The sequence below is a fragment of the Pogona vitticeps genome, chromosome 5 (assembly GCF_051106095.1).
Source record: "Pogona vitticeps strain Pit_001003342236 chromosome 5, PviZW2.1, whole genome shotgun sequence".
Classification (NCBI taxonomy): Eukaryota; Metazoa; Chordata; class Lepidosauria; order Squamata; family Agamidae; genus Pogona; species Pogona vitticeps.
The window spans coordinates 165195592-165214456 of NC_135787.1; the positions used below are offsets into that span (position 1 = coordinate 165195592).

General features: G+C 42.0%; 1 protein-coding gene across 1 annotated transcript; it reads left to right on the forward strand.

The window, feature by feature from the left end:
* Positions 1-623: 623 nt before the first annotated feature.
* Positions 624-16903, forward strand: SLC16A8 (solute carrier family 16 member 8). Its single transcript, XM_020787737.3, has 5 exons — positions 624-2472; positions 9465-9773; positions 11373-11516; positions 11961-12827; positions 14397-16903. The coding sequence occupies exons 2-5, from the start codon at positions 9545-9547 to the stop codon at positions 14783-14785; spliced, it is 1629 nt and encodes a 542-aa protein (XP_020643396.2). The 5' UTR covers positions 624-2472; positions 9465-9544; the 3' UTR covers positions 14786-16903.
* The last annotated feature ends 1962 nt before the right edge of the window (positions 16904-18865 follow it).

Here is an 18865-nt window from a genome sequence, read left to right on the forward strand (position 1 = left end):
ACCCTTTCTTCGCTTGCAAGCTAGTTGAAAGTGATGAGAGTTGTAATTTAGTATATCTGGAGTTGGCAGTCTGGGCAATGGCTGCTATGTAGAAAAGGCATAGCTTTATCGATTTACCTGTGCCATTTACCTCCCTACTCCCTGGTAAACAGAGACAATGCTGGCATATACCATAGTTTTTCCATTGCCACCCTAACCGGCCCCCTTTCTTGTCCACCTGCACAGAGTTTAGTTTCTCCTTCAGTGGCGCCAGGTATGGCACCTGTCAATCACCTTTTAAACCAGGTTTAATGAAAACAGCCCTAGCCTCAGTGGCGGGACTTGGGGCTGTGGGGGGGGGGGCTTGTTTTCCCTCTCATGTAAATGCCTGCTTCTCAAGGCCTCATGCGGGCCTCTGAAACAAACGCCCCATTGTTTCTCGAGCCTTCATGGGTAGGAAGAGAAGGGGGCAGGGAGAGACCTGCGGTGGCTCCTTTAGCCGATTAGCCTTATTAATAGAAATTAAACCCCATCTGCAAGCTCCGGGAGCCCTACACGCTCCCTTCCCTACCTGTGTTTTTCACCTCCTCACCCCCCCAACCCTGACAGGAATGTATAGATAAGGGAGGGAAGGCAGTGGGAGGAAAGAGAGACGCTAAGAAGCTTACGAGGATTAGAAAGCAAGGCCTTTCACTTTGGGGTACTTGCGAGGGTAGGTATTAAAACCTACCTGGTCTCACTGGCAGTGCCAGAGGGCTGGTTTGGTGGCCTGACCTCACCCCACTGCCATAGGCGGCTCATGCACGGATCAGGGGAAGACCCCCAAACCTTTGGTGGAGGACCCCATTCCTTCAGTCACGGTCCTGACCCACTTCATTTCTTTCCAGTCCCTTTGTACCATTTGACTCCTTTGACCCTGTTTGTTTACTTACAGCTCTCATGTTTTCCTCATCTGTGCACCTAAAAGAAGGTAGTTCAGCTGATCAGGTCTTCCCATATTACACCATTTCTTAAACCACTGGAGTCCTTGTCATGAAAAAGGAGGGAACTGTGTTTTGTTTCTGAAAGGCGAGCCTCTGTCGAAAGCATCCTAGGATGTTAGTACTGTATAACACCCCAACTCTTCATTTTAAGCACAGCTCCTTGTGTACACAGTTCAATGACAATCAAGCACAGGAGCCTCACAGAGATTTTGTCTACAGATATTTATTGCTACTTAAGCTTCTTACTTCTTATCAGGATGTTTATGAAGCGATACTTTTGAAAGTCTATTGCAGGTGTTGGCTATCAATTTATTTCTTTTTTTGCATCCCATTTTTCTCTGCTTCCTATAACCTGAAGTGCAATGTGCATATATGACTGAGGCTGAGTATTGTACTCCATTTATTAGAGGCTGTGGATTGCAATTATTGGAAGGTCGTGCTGAGAGAAATCTATCTTCTTTCTTCTTTTGTTCATTAGAACTAAGCTGCCAATAAATATATTTGGAAAGCAAGAAACAGATGCATCTCTTGAGTGGCTAGATGGAAACATAGCAACAGGAGTTATTTACAGTTCATTAATAGCAGCTTCATTTAAACTGCATTTGGATTAATTCAACAGTAGCAAGATGCATAATGTGTTTTGGTTGTTTTGAAGAACTTGCAGATTTAATGTATTGCTTTGCTTTTATTGCTTTAAGAACCGTACCAAGTAAACAGGGAATCACAGTAGGATATCCCCAGACAGTTTGGAAAAGCACAGAAACATTTCCAACACAGTACTGGTATGGTTAATCTAACTCTGACCATTCTGCCTCCTAGGAGCAACTTAAAACCTTAACAATTGCTTGCTGCTTCTGCAGGATCCCAAATCTGAGCTCTGCATGCTGTCCATCCTGACGTTTAACTACGTTCCCTTCTGCTGGGTCTACAGCTCCACAACAGTTCAGTGCCCTGATTTCATTTTTTAATATACCCCATAAGGTAGCTATTGTAAAAAGCATCGCCCCAAAAAAGGTTATAGAGAAATGCCAAAAGGAAAGAAGAAGGAAATTCAAAATCTCCTCTCAAGTCCTCTCCTACGTACCCCATTCTTTAGAGAAGCAGGATTATGGAGGGATTCTGGCCCAGACATGCATGGTCTGTCCCTTCCCATTGGCTAGGAAAGCCTCTTAAAAGTGGAGAAGTAGTTTCTTCTGTGAGATCAGTAACCTATGATTCTTTAGCGACTTTAAAACATAAAGAGCTGCTGACCCACATCCATACAGTAAACAACTTGGGACTTATCTTGGAGCTGCCTACTTTTGCCGTGTGGTGGTGATTGTGGTGGAGGGGACCTCTCGAAGCAGTCATAGAAGTACCAGGCTGTGAAGAACGCTGAAAGCCTCAGTGAAAAGGAGGCTTGTGCAGTCTGGGAAAAAGGAATACAAGTAGCATGAAGACTTTTGTAAGAAATCTTCTTTCAGTACCTGTCATGGAGTGATCCTTGAAAGGTCATCCCTTCTTCCTCAAGGTAAGGCCCAATACTGTGCAGATATCTTACTTTAAGTGTGTGTGTGTGTGTGGGGGAACAGAAAGGGAAGGGACATCCTATCCCATGTATGTATTCTGGTATGGAATATATTTAGATTTTAGATGCCAGTGTAAGAGGTGGCTCATGGACCAGGATCACAGAGTGTCTCATCCCCAGAATGTTTGAAGGGCGCTGTTCCTATCACAAACTCTCTGGCATAAGTATTGTTACATATTTCATCTTGGTGAGCTATGAAATAAGTCAGGGTAAATAGTATTTTAATCGAGATGAATATATTCACGCTAACATATTAATCTGGCCAAGGTGTACCACTAAAAGCACCTGAGTTAATTCTTCTTGAATGCTTTAGTTTGTGTTTCTTGTGAATTTGTTTGCAGGGTTCTCTGCTTTTTTTTTAAAGCTTGGGGGGGGGGTGGAGATGTGCCGATGAGAGTCTCCTGATTTTGTAGCTCACACTTTATCTGGAGTTTCAGAACACAGTGCATTCCATGGTTTTATAGATTATATATTGAATTATTTAGTATGTGGTGAACTAGCTCTAAGGTAGAAGTGTGTGTGTGTGTGTGTGTGTCTGTCTGTCTGTCTGTCTGTGTGCACGCCAACTAGCTATATTGATATATGACCCTTTGCATTAGATAGGGGGCAGTATATGTGTCATACTTCTCCTCATCATATCTCTACTTGCACTTTTCTAGTCTGAATTTTCCTCAGCATTCAAAATGTTTTGTATTTCTCAATCAACATTTCAGAAATTATATGCAACCCACCTATAAGCAGCTACTTTTAAAGATTAATCATACACTGAAAATACCCTTTGCTATTCCATTTTAACGCATCACACACAGACTTCTAAACGTTATCGGTCTGGTAATCTGCCTCTATCTATTAAGTCCAAAATCTACTATTATCTCAGTGCACCACCATTGTTGGTTGTCATCCAGCACTTCTACATGTAAGGATATTTGCCTGGCCAAACAGGGTTGTAACATCCATTGGTGTTGATTTCACAGGTGTTAGTGTGATTCAGTGCCCAAGTAGCAACTTGAGAAAAAAGCTTTCCTGGCACAGGGCCTTTGAAAAACATTTGAGATAAAAGGTAGGATAGCAACTCTCCATCCCACATACAGTCAGAAACCAGCTGGACCACCAGTTGAATCTTAATTCCATTCTGGACATGAGATAGCACCCTTTCTTGCATCTGAGGAGGCTGGTTTAGGAGGTAGGATAGGTTATATTACACACATAGTGCTCTGTTCTGGAAGAGAAAGACATGATTGAAATGCTCAGGAAGAAGAGTCAGGGGAATGCCAATGCTTTTCCATAAACCCCCCCCCCCCATATCTGCTGCCTGATACAGTTGTCTCATTCTGCCTAATTGTAGGGCCAGCCCTTCAGAGACACAAGTTGTTGCTGTACAGACCTATGGATAATGCACCAAGGTAACTACAGTTGTCCATCAAGCCATTACTAAGGCTATGAAAGCCCCATAGGATAAAGCTGCATGGCTTCCTGTGGTTAATACTATAATAACTTCCCTGTTGCTAACGTGCTTAGTGTCACAAAGGTCACGACTGGCTCATGGTGGAAAGCAAGGAAAAGAAATCCTATGTTGACATTCCTGACCAGCTTAAGGGGTTGAGACTCTCTTACTACCCCTCTCAATCCCGTCTGTGCCCATATCTTTGTACTCAGCCATTCCACTATCATGCAGACAAATAATCTGTCTGGCATGCACTTGCTTCCTTAAGAAAATCTCCTTGGTGTTTTGGAGTAGTGGCTGTGCAACCAGAAGAATGATCCATTATTATCAGCTGCGAAACAATATGTGGAGCTTCCACTAATGGTCCTAATCATGTTTTAGATGTAAATCATAATCACAGGACTGGTCACCTCAGCACCTTCCCATACTCCTTGTCACAATTTAAATACCAGCATACTTCTTGGTACATACAGAACCTTGCTTGAGTTTGGAAGTGAAGCAGAGTTAAGGCTGGTTGCTACCTGGAAGGAATACCAGGTAAACCCAAGGCAGAAACTAAAAACTCAAAAAAACAAAAACAAAAAAACCCCCACCCTGCAAGGAATTTGCAGTGACTCGTTTCACTGCACATGATGCAAGCCACTGAGCTATCCAGCAGTTCTTAATAATAATCTTAGAATGGCACAGCTGGAAGGGCCCCTGTGGATCATTAAGTCCAGCCCATGTCAAGGAGGCACAGTGGGGAATCAAACTCCCAGTCTCTGGCTCCACAACCAGATGCCTAAAGCCTGACTCTGGTTTTAAAATGGCACCCAATCTGCACTTTTAAAAATCACAGTAGGGTTTATGTCTGGTCCATAAGGCTTTCTCAGATAAAAGATTTTGAGGAACTGTTACTAATATGCTGTTGCTAATAGGTCCCAAATGCTGGTGAAGGAGTATGGTTAGGCGTTGTGACCTGCTCTTGAAGGGTGCTTTGGATAGCCTGGGAGGGAATATCACAGGCTTTGGTTTCCCTTTGCCCTGGTCCCTCTTTCCATAGATGTTGATGTTAACTGAAGATCATTCTTTTCTGGATTAAAAGCAAGGGTGCAACAGAATTCTGCTCCACAGAGATCTTGTCCTTGGGGCTTCTGAGGCTCGATCCACTTGGCTGCTTTAATGTGTACTAATGTAAGGAATTGCATTAAAACAGGACATGTTTTGCAAGTGGGTTTGTGTCTGTTTGCAGCTTACCCACAGTAATTGCCTTTCTGGCAGAGTATTGGAAGTTGTATTTCCAGCCCAGGTAGATGGATAGAAAAGAGTCCTAACCAAAATTCTTAATTGCTGTTCAGATTTGCAGTAAAGAAGGACTTTGATTGTCTGACTTAGTCTGCAGCATCTTCTGACATCCTCCAGACTTCACCATTTAAGCAATAAAACAGAATATCTAGACAAAGAGGTACAGTAGATCAGGGTTTAAATCTCCACTTGGCTATAGAAAATCCCTTGGGGGGAATGGAACTCGTAAAACCATTTCTTAAATTTCTCACTCACCTTGAAAGCCCTATTAGAGTCATTATAAGATGGTTCTGACTTGACAGCACACAACTGACGAGAGTCCAGATATCCTACCCCGGAGCTGGAGAGACATGGTTCCTGTTCCTGCACACAGTCCAGGTAAAGTGTCAGTGCTAGAAACACCATTGCCAAGATCCTTACTTCTTGTGGTTTCCTTCAGAGAAGAGAAACCTTTTGCTACATTTGCAATGTAGATGCAGTTATGGGACCTATATATCTATAAGCACATTGTAAGACGCAAAACCTGCACATATGTAGTGGGTTTTGTAAATAGTGCTGACTTTCAGCTGCAAGCTTGTAGGTGAAAGTTCTTTTAGGAGAGCACATTTTCACACAATGCTTAATCAGCTTACAACATTTACTGCCAAGGATATGATAACAGCTGCTGTCTAGAGAGCCATTTGAGAAAAAGCGTATGCCTGTAATTCAGCTAGGGAATGCTCTCGTTGTGTCTTCTCCATATAAAATTCTAGAACAGAAGGATTTAGAATACTGAGTACAAGTTTGGTTGCCATTTTCCTTTTCAGAAATGACCTAGTAGGGTAGAGAAAATGATATGGGAGTTGGAACACTTTCCAGACAAACACAGAAATGAAATGTACCACCAGGCTTAGATGATGGAGTGAGGTGGCTGAGTACCTCTGACCCAGAAAGATGCCATTTCTCTACTCAGGTAGTCTGTCCAAAAATCTACCAGTTCTGAGGCTAGAATGAATTTAGGCCCTGCTGTATGGTAGTAAAGCTTACTCTTCAGCCACCATTGCACTAGCACAATCTTGGCCAGTGGATGTTTTCTTGGTGGCACCAGACTTTCTTTGTATGGCCAAAGAATGGACCACTGTGCATTACATTTGGGAGATAAAATTGCTTGGCGTGTATTGGATGCTGTAAAAATCAATTAGAAGTGGGTATAGCTATAACACCGATAATGGGCATTATGGATACCTTTCACTTTGTATAGCTTGAGAATGTAGATAAGCTGATGTGCTTGTTGGGTCCTTACTCTTCTGGATTATTAACATAGGGTTGCATTCTCAGTCTCAATAACAGAGTTGGTTGCCCTTATAAAGGTGGCAATTGGTTCTCTGTTCAAAAGTTTGAGCTTGGACAATGTAATTTAGAACAATTTGTATTGGGTAGTTAATATGAGTACTTCAGCAAATTATTAGAGAAAAGGATGTCTTCCCAATTCCAGAACTCTTGAATGACGTAGATTATGTTCATTTATTCAAATATGGTTTCCAGATCAGAGAGAAACTATCTTGGTCATCTTGATGGATAACTTATGCTTGGAAATGAACATTCTTTGCTTGGGCCTCTCTACAGTTTTTGAATACTATTTTTGGGCTGAAATAGGGATACACAGTATTATGGTCGCTCTGATGGGTTTTTTTGTTTGTTTGTTTGTTTGTTTGTTTTTAATGGAGAGACAGACTCAGAAAGCAGTGCCAGTGGACTCTGATCTTACGATCTTGGATCTTTGAGATCTACCAAGGTTCCAGTTTGTTTCTCATTATGTTTAACAGCAATGCGGAATTGTTGGTAGTTGTATTCCTGATGTTTCTGCTGAAGTGTCATCATCTATATGTATATGTACCTATACATATAATGTATATCTCCGCCTCTCTTTTTCACTTGCTAGTCCCAGGGAAGTTGTGGAAACATTGAGGGAAGAGTTTAGGCCAAACAACCCAAAGTTTGCCTAGATAAATTAGAAGCATTATAGGTTGGGAAGTCTACTGTTTGGACAGCAGATTGTAATTCTGTTGAGGAACATGCTTGTGCCCTAATCAGTTGGGGAAAGTGGGCGAACATCCTGCATACCACAAAGGAGCATCTCCAGGGCTGCTAATCATATATCTCTAGCCAAGGGTAAACCAGCGAGTTCTCCCTCCTCTGCTTTTCCAAGGCCTGCCAACTATCAAAAGCAGTTTGGTTGATGGGTACTAAGCTTTCTCCCTAGCTGAGGAGTTACTCCATGCACGAGGCAAGCATATTAGCCTAATCCTTGGTTGTTTTTAGACAGTGAAATTGCTTTCATTTCATCTGGCTTTAAATTATCTTTAAATGGAACACTGACATTTTTTTCTTCTCTTGTTTTTTTTTCCACCAATACCTACATCTTTTTTAAAAAAAACATTGCTTATAATGTGTACATTGTTTACTGGCAACAAGCTTTCCTCTTTCCTCTTCCCTGAACTTGTTGTGAGTAATGGTGACTTATCCTTCACCTATAACCGTTAGCATGTTGAGTGCTGCTCTACGATTCCTGAGCAGTGTACAAAGTCTACATCTTAGGATGCTGCTTTCCTGTGCGCCCCCCCCGCCAATTTCCCTGATGATTTCAAGAGCTTCAGAACCATGAACCTACTTGGATGCCTCTCACATTACTTACCTAAAGGTAAAGGTAAAGGTTCCCCTTGACAATTTTTGTCCAGTCGTGTTCGACTCTAGGGGGTGGTGTTCATCCCCATTTCCAAGCCATAGAGCCAGCGTTTTGTCCGAAGACAATCTTCCGTGGTCACATGGCCAGTGTGACTTAGACGCAGAACGCTGTTACCTTCCCACCGAGGTGGTCCCTATTAATCTACTTGCATTTGCATGCTTTCGAACCGCTAGGTTGGCGGGAGCTGGGACAAGCGACGGGCGCTCACTCCGTCGCGTGGATTCGATCTTACGACGGCTTGGTCTTCTGACCCTGCAGCACAGGCTTCTGCGGTTTAGCCCACAGCGCCACCACGTCCCTAAAAGGCATTACTTACCTACATCATCTTTAATATCTCTGAAACGGGCCCTACTTGTAGTGTCATTAATTGGAGTTGCTGAAGGAGTAGTTTCTCAAGGAATGGTAACCCAAGTGAGAGCCTTCCTTGGTTTTGTGGTGGTGTAGCAGAACCAGAGGTCAGTGGGACAAAGTCCAGGAATTTCCTGAAGAACAGGGTCTATTATACTATCTGCTGTCCCCAAGCCTCCTGTGCTCTCTGAGCTTAGCTTGCAGTTCTCATGTTAGCTGGGAGAGAAATGGGTTTTCCCCAGGAAGAATATATTGTTACAAATGCCCCCGTTGTCATGCAAAGTACTTGAGAATAGTTGGGCCTTGGGAACTGTTGTGATAAGTAGTGGCACTTCCAAATGTGTCACTGCACTGCAATTGTGACATTCATCTCTTGAACCTCTTTGCTTTTGGAAGTGTGTCAAGCATCCTCAGTAAGCTGGTTTCACTGATTTCTTAAGACACACATCTTCATTCTAGACTTTGAGTCCTTTGGCATTGGTATAAGTCTTCTGTTCATTTAATAGTCTGTGATGTGCTCCATTTCATTGCTATTCTTTTAACAGCACCATTGTTTTTTTAAAATATATATTAATTATTAGGATGGAGACATTTCCCAATTTTGGGATAAGCCCACCTGCTTGGTCCATGACTCCCCCCTTTTACTTTTAAACTGTTTTGTGTATTTTTTTAAAAAAAACATGAAGAGTAGTATGTATATATATGTAATGGATGCCCAGTGTGGTGTAGTGGATAGAGTGAGAGACCAGGACTCAGGAGGCCTTGTCTTAATCCACACATCAATGAAAACTCACTGGGGGTGTGAAACTGGAAAATCTGCTCCTTAAATATCTCACTTACCTTACAAGCCCTATCAAGGTTTCTGTAAATCAGTTCAGACTCGACAGCACATAACAGCATAGATAAAATAAACAAGAAATAGATTAAGAATAAGCAACATACTGCTGATGCCAGATTTCTTCTTTTCCAAACTGATAAGTACTATTGATAGCTTTGCTTTTTTGCTTTCAGGTGCAATTATTTCCCTTAAGGTGGGAGGGGGAGCATTAGAACAGAAAAGAGAGCACACAAACTTAAAGAAGGTGGTGGCTACTTGGCTGTATCTGTACACAGTGTATTCTTCTCTCCCTGCAGACCCACCTTGCTGTCTCTGCTACACACAGGCCTGGCCTTCCTTCCTTCCTTCCTGGCAGGTGCTTTCCCCTAGTTAGACAATGGGGAGAGGTGATGCCCAGGATGGCCAGCTCCCTGAAAGAGTGAAGCCCCCAGATGGTGGCTGGGGCTGGATTGTGTTGCTGGGTTGTTTCATCATCACTGGCTTCTCCTATGCCTTTCCAAAGGCGGTGAGCATCTATTTCAAGGAGCTGATGCACGACTTCCACGTGGGCTACAGTGACACGGCATGGATCTCATCCATCATGCTCGCCATGCTGTATGGAACAGGTAAAGACTTGTCTACCCCATCAAGAACTTCCATCCAAGGCTTAAAAAATGTATACTGCCATGCTAAAAAGATTTCACTGTTTTCTGAGGATAGCCTTCCACAGTTCTCTTCTGCTATTGCCACCAAGAGTTCACTGCTACTCCTAATGCCACATGAACTTTAGGCAAGCTTTCTTTTCCCCATTTGCATTTCTTTAATTTAGGGATGGGGAACTTCCGGGCCAAATGTTATCTGCTAGTGTTTCCCATCAAGCCCCCAGACCTAAGAGCTAAGACTATTTAAAGCAAGTGGTTGCTTGACGTTGAACTCTGGCTTGCTGCCCAAGAAGCTATTGTAGGGTACAGAGCTCAGGGTTGCAGCCTGAAAAGCATCTACTCTCAACACTTGAGGTTGTGAGAGAAGAGCGAGAACTTAATATAACAGACTTTCTTCTTGTACTGTACCATAGCAGTGGACTGTTGGCTAATATTCTGTGTGCTGCAGGTTGTAATACCAGTGACTGGGATGGAGGAGGAGAGCTCTGTATACCTAAATGGTATATTTTTCCATTTCCAACATAAACATCTTAGGTCTAAGCAAACCCTATTGATTTAATGGGTTTATTCCAATTGAGTTTACTACTGTAATTGGATTCAGGTTTCAGGTGCCAGGTTCTTTTTTTTTTAAATCACTATCTATGCACTGTAATGGAGTCAGGTATCATTTTCCTAGTTTATCTGAAACAACCACTCACATAGCACCAGCCAGCACAGCCATTAGCCCTTCTGGCTGGGGTGGGGTGGGGATGCACAATGTAATCCCAGGAGAGTTTAGGGCACAGGTTTATCTATCCTCCAACCTTTCCTTCTCCGGTGTAAGTGAAACACATCTAAAGTTTTCTCCATCCTCTGAAGATGCCAGCCACAGAGACTGGTGAAACATTAGGAAGAAAAACCTCAAGAACATGGTCAAACAGCTCAAAAAACCTACAACAACCGTTGGATCCCGGCCGTGAAAGCCTTTGAGAATACATTTTCTCCATATATTTAGCTCTTGGCACCAAACATGAAACTGTATGCTCCAAATGCACCCGTATTGCTGAAAGAGAATGTTCCTCCTAAGGGCTATCCTCAAAGAAGCAGGACAACCCATGCCAGTGGAGAGCAAGAGGCATGTATTTTATGAGAAGGCTTAAGGCTCACTGCTAGAGCTCAGGTCTAGTCTTCATTCAGGACTCCTGAGCTAGTTGCAGAGCTCCAACAAGCCGGTGCAAACAATTTGGGTTAAATGCAACAAAGCCTTGGAAAGTTTCTGTTTGGACTATGACTCTCAGGAATCACCAACCACCATGGCAATGGAGAAGGGTGTGGCCCTTGAAAGGGTCAGGACAATGTGGTCCATAGTGCCATAGTGACCTGAACCATTTCCCCCTATGCATAATACTATAATTTTCGAAATACAGCTAACTACAAGGGGTGCCAGAGATGTTTTCGACTATTCCTAATAATCCAACCAGTCTGAGCAGCTTTGTCATTTGGTATGAAGAAGGTATTTTGCTTCGTTCCTTTTATTTCACTCTGCCTCTTCCTCCCTATCTTGATTTCTTGCATTCTCTGCAGGTCCTGTGAGCAGTATTATGGTGAATCAGTTTGGGTGCCGGCCTGTGATGCTTGTTGGTGGGCTCTTGGCTTCCTCTGGCATGATTCTAGCATCCTTCACCACTAATATTATTGAACTCTACTTGACAGCTGGCATGCTGACAGGTCAGTATTTACAAAGTGGAAAAGAAAAGCTGGGAGTGTCAACTGCCTCGGGAGCAACAGATGGCATGTAGGAGGGTGGAAGAACATAATGTATGGAACATACCCAACTAACATGACACAAAATATATTTCAGCCTCTCTTGTGCTTGCTTTTGGTTTTGTTTTACATTTTCATTTTAAATTATGTGATTAAGCGGAGACCATTGTATGTTCCCACTGTTGGTGGGAGTATCCAGTCCCAGTGATGAGTAACTTTAACTACTAATTTGTAGAAATAATTGACCTGTTAAAAGCATAAATTGCATGAATAAGTTCTACAGTGAGTAGCACATCCCTTGATGCAATCTTAATGAAAGTGGAATATATTTTGGATTTGCTATTTTTCTCCTTAAATTGCCATCCTTTTGTCTCACCTGTTATTCACAGTTCCATTTTTATTCTCTAGGTTTGGGCATGGCTCTGAACTTTCAGCCATCTCTGATCATGTTAGGTGCCTATTTTGACAAGCGTAGACCTCTGGCTAATGGGCTTGCTGCAGCTGGGAGCCCAGTCTTCCTGTCAGCCCTCTCCCCATTAGGTCAAGTCTTGCTGGAGAAGTTTGGCTGGAGAGGGGGATTCCTCATCATGGGGGGGCTCCTACTCAACTGCTGTACATGTGGGGCAGTCATGAGACCCCTGGAGACCAGTAAGAAGACAAGAGAGAAAGCTCATGACAAATATGAAGCCAAAGAAATGCTGCCAATGGGAGGGCAGGCGGAAGAGGCCATCAGCACCATGGACAGTGCCAAGAAGTCAAAGAAAGCCAAGAAGAAAAAGAAACCCAAGAAAGGGAAGAAACTGTTAGATTTCTCTATCTTCAAGAACCGGAATTTCGTCATTTATGCCATTGCCAAGTTCATCATGGTTTTGGGTCTCTTTGTGCCCACCATATTGCTGGTCAACTATGCCAAAGACATAGGAGTGCCAGACACAGAAGCAGCTTTTCTGTTGTCCATCATTGGGTTCATAGATATTTTTGCCCGTCCATCCTGTGGTATCCTTGCTGGATTGAAGTGGGTCCGGCCTCATGTCACCTACTTGTTCAGCTTTGCTATGCTCTTCAATGGACTGACAGATATCTTCAGTGCCAGGGCTAATAATTACACATCCCTTGTCATGTTTTGTGTCTTCTTTGGCATCTCCTATGGGATGGTGGGGGCTCTACAATTTGAAGTGCTCATGGCCATCATTGGATCTCAGAAGTTCTCCAGTGCCATTGGGCTTGTCCTGCTAATTGAAGCTTTTGCTGTGCTTATTGGACCACCTTCTGCAGGTAAGTCTTGGACATTTGTTGTCCGAAAGCATCCCTCCCTCTTGTGCAGCATATTTGAGGTACAGTCCAAGCTCTTGTTTTCTATACCGTATCTCATCCCTAAATATGAGTGATGAAGAACAGAGCACTTTTGAGAATGTGCAGAATGCACACACAGTATCACTGTGTAAGTGCCAGGAGTGGCAGTGCAGCTAGAAAGATGGGGTGGGGAAAATCATTTCTGTTACACTCTTATTCTCTTGCTCCACTTCCAGGGACCTCACTGTAGAATGTGCAGTCATTCTACAGTGAGGTCCTACATAATTAAATTCCATCTCGTTAAAAGCCTTCTAATGTATGTCAAGCAGAGAATTGATGACTGACCCAAGATCAGCCAGTGACTTCCATGACTGTGTAGAGATTTGAACTCAAGCCTCCTGCTCTTTTTTCAACTAACATAACTACTACATCACATTGATTGCCAGATGAAGTGTGTGAGACTTCTGGGGAAATTTGGTCACAACTTGAATGCCACCAAACCAGAGTGTCAGGTTTTGATCAAATCTAATTTTCTACTACACTTTTAAACTTGCATTTTAATATCTCATCTTCTAAATTCTTCAATTATTATAGTGTTATCTCATTTTTAAGTTATTCTGCATCTACATGGTAGCTTCTATTTTACATCAGAATTCTGACTTATTTATTTATGTTGTTCTTGTCGTTATATATTATCAAGTCACCTCCAACTTACACTGTGACCCTGTGAATGAGTGGCCACCAAAATGTCATATCATCAACAGCCTGCATTGGTCTTGCAAACTCAAGGACATGGTTTCCTTTATTGAGTCAATCCATCTCATATTTACTCTTCCTTTTTTCATGCTGACTTTCAATTTTTCCTAGCATTATTGTATTTTCCAGTGACTTATTCATACGGTGGTACATTTGCAGTTTACAGCTATGTATCACTTGGCATATATCCACAGACTTACGTTCCCAGAAGATGCATAGGGAGCTTATTAAGAAAACCATTTACTTTCCCAGCTGCTGAGTGTCTGCCTACATGACTTCTTTTACGTTGACACAGACCCTCTTGTTGCTAACCCTTATCAGCATGGGTATGTACGTAACTTACGCCCCTGCAAGATACTGTTGGCCTATAACTAGAGTTGATGGAAGAGGCAGCATACAACAGCATGTGAAGGCCACAAGTTGCCCACCCCTGCCATAAAGTTTCATACATAAAACCTGAAATCTAAAACACAGGAGCCAGAGACAAGTAATCTCACTTTAAAGAAACAACATATTTATACTTTTCCCTCCTTAGATACCCCATGGAATCTACTCTCTTTGATTACTTAGTTATTTGGCAGAAGAATGGGATGGGCATGGGTGGGGAGAAATATGCTAATTAAATATGGACTCCAAATTTGGACCTAATTTACGTTTTTCTTCTCTAAACACAGTACATGACATTCCAAACAACACAGGTGTCACATTCTTGGCAAGTGCTTTAATATGACATCCACATACATGGCTTGGAATAATATAGCTGTTCCTTTTTGTTTTGTTTGTTTAAAATCCCAGGACGACTAGTGGATGCACTCAAGAAATATGAAGTTATCTTCTATCTTGCTGGCTCTGAGGTTGTATTATCTGCTCTCTTCCTGGCTATTGCTTCCTACTGTTGCCTGAGCAGGGAGAAAAAGAAGACCTCACAACCAGAAGATCCTCCTGCAGGTGGAGGTGGCAGTGAAACAGAAGAAGCAGAATCAGATATACAGGAAGGGGAGGATCATCACCCTGGTGACAATCGCCACCTGTCCCACAGCATGAACAATGCTGGGACTGATGCAGTGAATCACATGGTGGAGAACCGGAATGTGAATGGAGCTGGGCGGCCAGAAGGAGAAGGTGAAGCCTTCATACCAAGTGGCTGCAATATTGACCATGCAGTGGAAAGAAATAGTTTTTAGCTGTGTGCCTTTATGAACAAAGACAATATCATCCAATTGATGGGAACTGATCTGATTTAAGGAAAGTTGGTATGTTTGGATGGTGTGGAGAGAGAGAGAGAGAGAAAGAGAGACCAACCTAAGAATAATCATTTTTATACCCATTAGTTTCCCCCTAATATGGCCTGTATATTCCACCAGGCTCTCTAACATTGTGTGGGTATGGCCCAATGCATTGGGAAAACTGTAAATTAGAGGCACCTAGTGATCGGACTGCTGCTACTTATTCTACATGACACCTTTTCTAAACTACCTCTACTTCTGAAAGACCAGAGCCTAACTAATGGTGGCACCCATTACTTCAAAGGTATATAAAGGTATGATAGCTTCAATATGTTGACTACCAAAAGTAACAGACAGCATGCAATCTGTGAGTAGTGATGGCCAAAGCTTAAGTTGGATCCAATTCTGTCAGTAAAGCCTAGAAACTTATATCTCTTCTAGATGGGTATCTGATGGTTGCTATCTTGAGTGGACCATGCGAAGAGAAAGGGATTTGCTATGTCCAAAAGGGGTGGTGGTGAAACAGTCTAATGAGGTTGCTGAAATGGGACTTTCAGATAGGTCTAGTAAAGTTTGGGCTTTTCAGGTAAGTTATGCCGTCAGGCACAGCCTATTTTGCAAAAAGGTGCATCGTGGCTCTTTCATTTCAGGACAGGGCTTTTGTCATGAGTTTGATAACTGAGAAAATCTCCTCAATAATACCGCAATGGGAGAAACTGAACTTATTAGACATTCTACTTGTTTGAAGTGCTTAAACAGAAATAAATTTTATCCATTTTGAAGATATACACAAATGGTAAATGCTACAAGCACAAGACTGTAATATTAACAGTTACACAGCACTCATGTATTTATTATTATAGAAAAGACCGTATGCATGTACCAATAACACTTCAAACTGTTACTATGAAATTATTCCTATGGCAACCAGGTAAAATGTCGTAAAGATGTAAAGGCAAAAAAAAACCCTTTAAAATAATTTGTATTGAGATAATTGCCCTGTTTGATATAAACCTGATGAAAATACTATAGAAGATGGGTCAATTAGAGACCTGCTGTGCATCCTTTTCTACTTTCTAAGTGTTCTTCTGTCTTTACATATTTCTTATTCTTTACCTGGTTCCAGCATGAGCAATTTCATTCTTCTTGTCTAAGTAAGGCATTATTTCTGTGCATTTTCAAATGCTGAATTACAGCAGTTTTCTGCTTATAGCATTAATGCTGCATTTGTCAATTGGTAGCCTTGCATGTTACCTTTTCTACAACGTAAGCAGCTGAGATCATTACTTGGGGATTGTTCCTCTCATTTTAACATTGCCTCTTCCTCAACTGTCTCATGCCAGCAGATGCTTGTGAGCCATGCCATAGGCAACCAATTGACCGCTGTGCGAATAGTGCTGGACTAAATAGGCTTTGTATCCAGTGTGGTGTAATTGATAGCATGACAGACCAGGACTCTGAAAACCAAGGTTAGAATCTTCACTTGGCCATGGAAACTCACAGGGAAGTGGAACAGATAAAATAATTTCTGGAAAAAGCTTACCTTGTAAACCTTATTAGAGTCACTATAAGTTGGTTCTGACTTGATCACACAAAACTAATAAGCCTTTGGTCTGATCCAGCATGACTCATTTTATGTTCTTATGACATTGTCTTTCTTTGGTAGGGAAGATTTGCTATTAAAAGCTGGGCTATTCCTATTATTAGTTACCCAAGGCCCATCTTTTTTCCATGGCTTGAGAATGTCACAGAACTCTGAGCAGGAGTTTAAACAAAAGTGGATGCACTTTTGATCCTGCTTCAATGTGTAAATCTTTTGTTTTTAGTTTACCAGAGGAGTTCTTAGGGCTTGTATAGCCCATCTGTGTATCTCAGAAAGGTAGAAATATTTAGCATTCAAGGAACATAATATGTGAAAGGAAGTCAAATATTTATGTTGTTAACAGACCTCTTTTTGTATGCCAGTTCAAAATTCCTTTTAGCTTTTATTCTACTGGAAGGATTGCCTTTTTAAAACTTGAAAGCTTATGCACACACATAAAAAATCCAATAAAATAAATTGCCTTTTAATCCTTGTGTTATGAACATATTTGTCTGAAATATTCCTCCATTAACGGGAATAGTCTGATCAACATGCTGTTGATACTAAGTACAAACAGTGATGCAAGGTATTGCAATTACAAGAATATCCTAACCTGGCTTGCCTGCCTAAATCCATTTCTCTTCCACTGTAATTGCCCTGCCTTTGAACAATCTAATCTATAAACATTCAAGGAGAGCAGGTGGGATTCTCAACTCTTCTTTATTCCTTCCATTACTGCCATGCCTCTGTGCAATGCCACCCACGTCTTGCTGCAAGAAAACCCTATATGCCTTGGTCACTTCAGAAAGATCCCTCCAAACCAAATGCAGGGGCAAAGCAGCAGCACACCAAAGGACAAGACCTGAAATAAGGATAATCTGAAAATGGGAGCAGATCTGGTCTGTACAATAGCTGATTCTTTAAAGGGGGACAGATTTGAGGGACAGGTAACTGGGCAACTTCCAAATGCTCTCCAGCCCTTAGGGTAAGCCTATGAGACCATCAGAGATACTCAGAGTTGACAGTTAAGGAAAACAAGTTTTGGAACTGCAATGTAACACAGCACAATCATTTTCAGCGTTAGTTCACACGACCTGCTGCGAGCACTGTTCTTAGATCATGTGGGCATACAGGACATATTTTATGCCAATATGATTGATCTGTTTCAGAGGAGATGGCAATCAGATCTCAGGAATGGAACAAAATGGAGAAACACTTGAATAGCAGGAGCAATGTGAATTTGCCTTGTTTTCAGTTGTCCCACAGGAAAGGCTAAAAAGCAAACTGCTTCTGCTACAGTGTCACCAAGGTAAAATGAAATGTCAGTTGGATTTTTAAAAAAGAATTCTTAAATTTCATTTTCTGACATCTTCTTTATCTGACGTTCCCATGGGTTTTTGGAGGCTGGCAAGTTTTTTTGTTTTGTATAATGACCAGTGCACTAATTTTTCCATGTCTAATTTTGTGATCTGTTTGTGCAATCTTTGGACTTCTATCATCATCATCATCTTGCCATATCACTACACAGGCAAGCCTTTATAACAGATAGGGGCTAGTGTCCCTCCAGTAACTGTTAGACTGCAGCTCCTCAAACCTTTTCACTATTGGCTCTGCTTGCAAGAGCTGATGGGAGCTGTAATCCAACAACAGCTGGAAGGCGACAAGTTGCCCACCTCTGTCTTCCAAGAAGTTTTTGCTGTTCTCAAGGCACACCCATGCCCTGAAGAATAATCCACTCCCTACAATGTAACACAAGATGCATCCCCCCCACACCATTACATAAAAGGAACCAATGTTTTCACCAAAGAACAGAGCAGTCAACAGGCTGAAGTGAAAGAGTACACTTGGACAACAAGCAAGCAAGCTAAGGACTTCTCAGGTCTTTAAAGATGGATTTCTGAAAGAAAATATGCCTTCTTGGGCATAAATCACACTTAATCTGCTTTAGTACCAAGTATCTTGTGATCACCTCCTGCAAAAGTCTTTTCTTCCGGTTGCCTCAATAATCTGACCTAAAATGCCTTGGAGCAGCACCTTAAAAGAACTGTGTTACATCACAGAAGTATCAGACAATAAGTACATTTTTCAGAGGCTACAAGAGAAAGGGTGCTTTTCGGCTGTCCTTAGATATAGTGGCGGAAGTCTCTCTAATAGAACATGTTTTGCAATGGAGAACAAATCACAAAGATATCAATTTGTATTATTTATATGATAATAGAGAAGTTTACATAATAGCCTAAATTGTTGAAACTTTAATCACAAGGTGTCTCAGTGGGTTGGATGCATAGCTGCAAAGCCCAAGGTTGGGAATTTGATTTCCCACTCCCAGAAGAACAGCCAGGATGTGTGGCCTTGGGCAAGCTGCACAGTCCCTGGATGCTCCCAGAAGGGAACAGTGAATCACTTCTGAGTAGTCTATACAAAAAAAAAAACTCTGGCAAGGTTCACCATAAGTT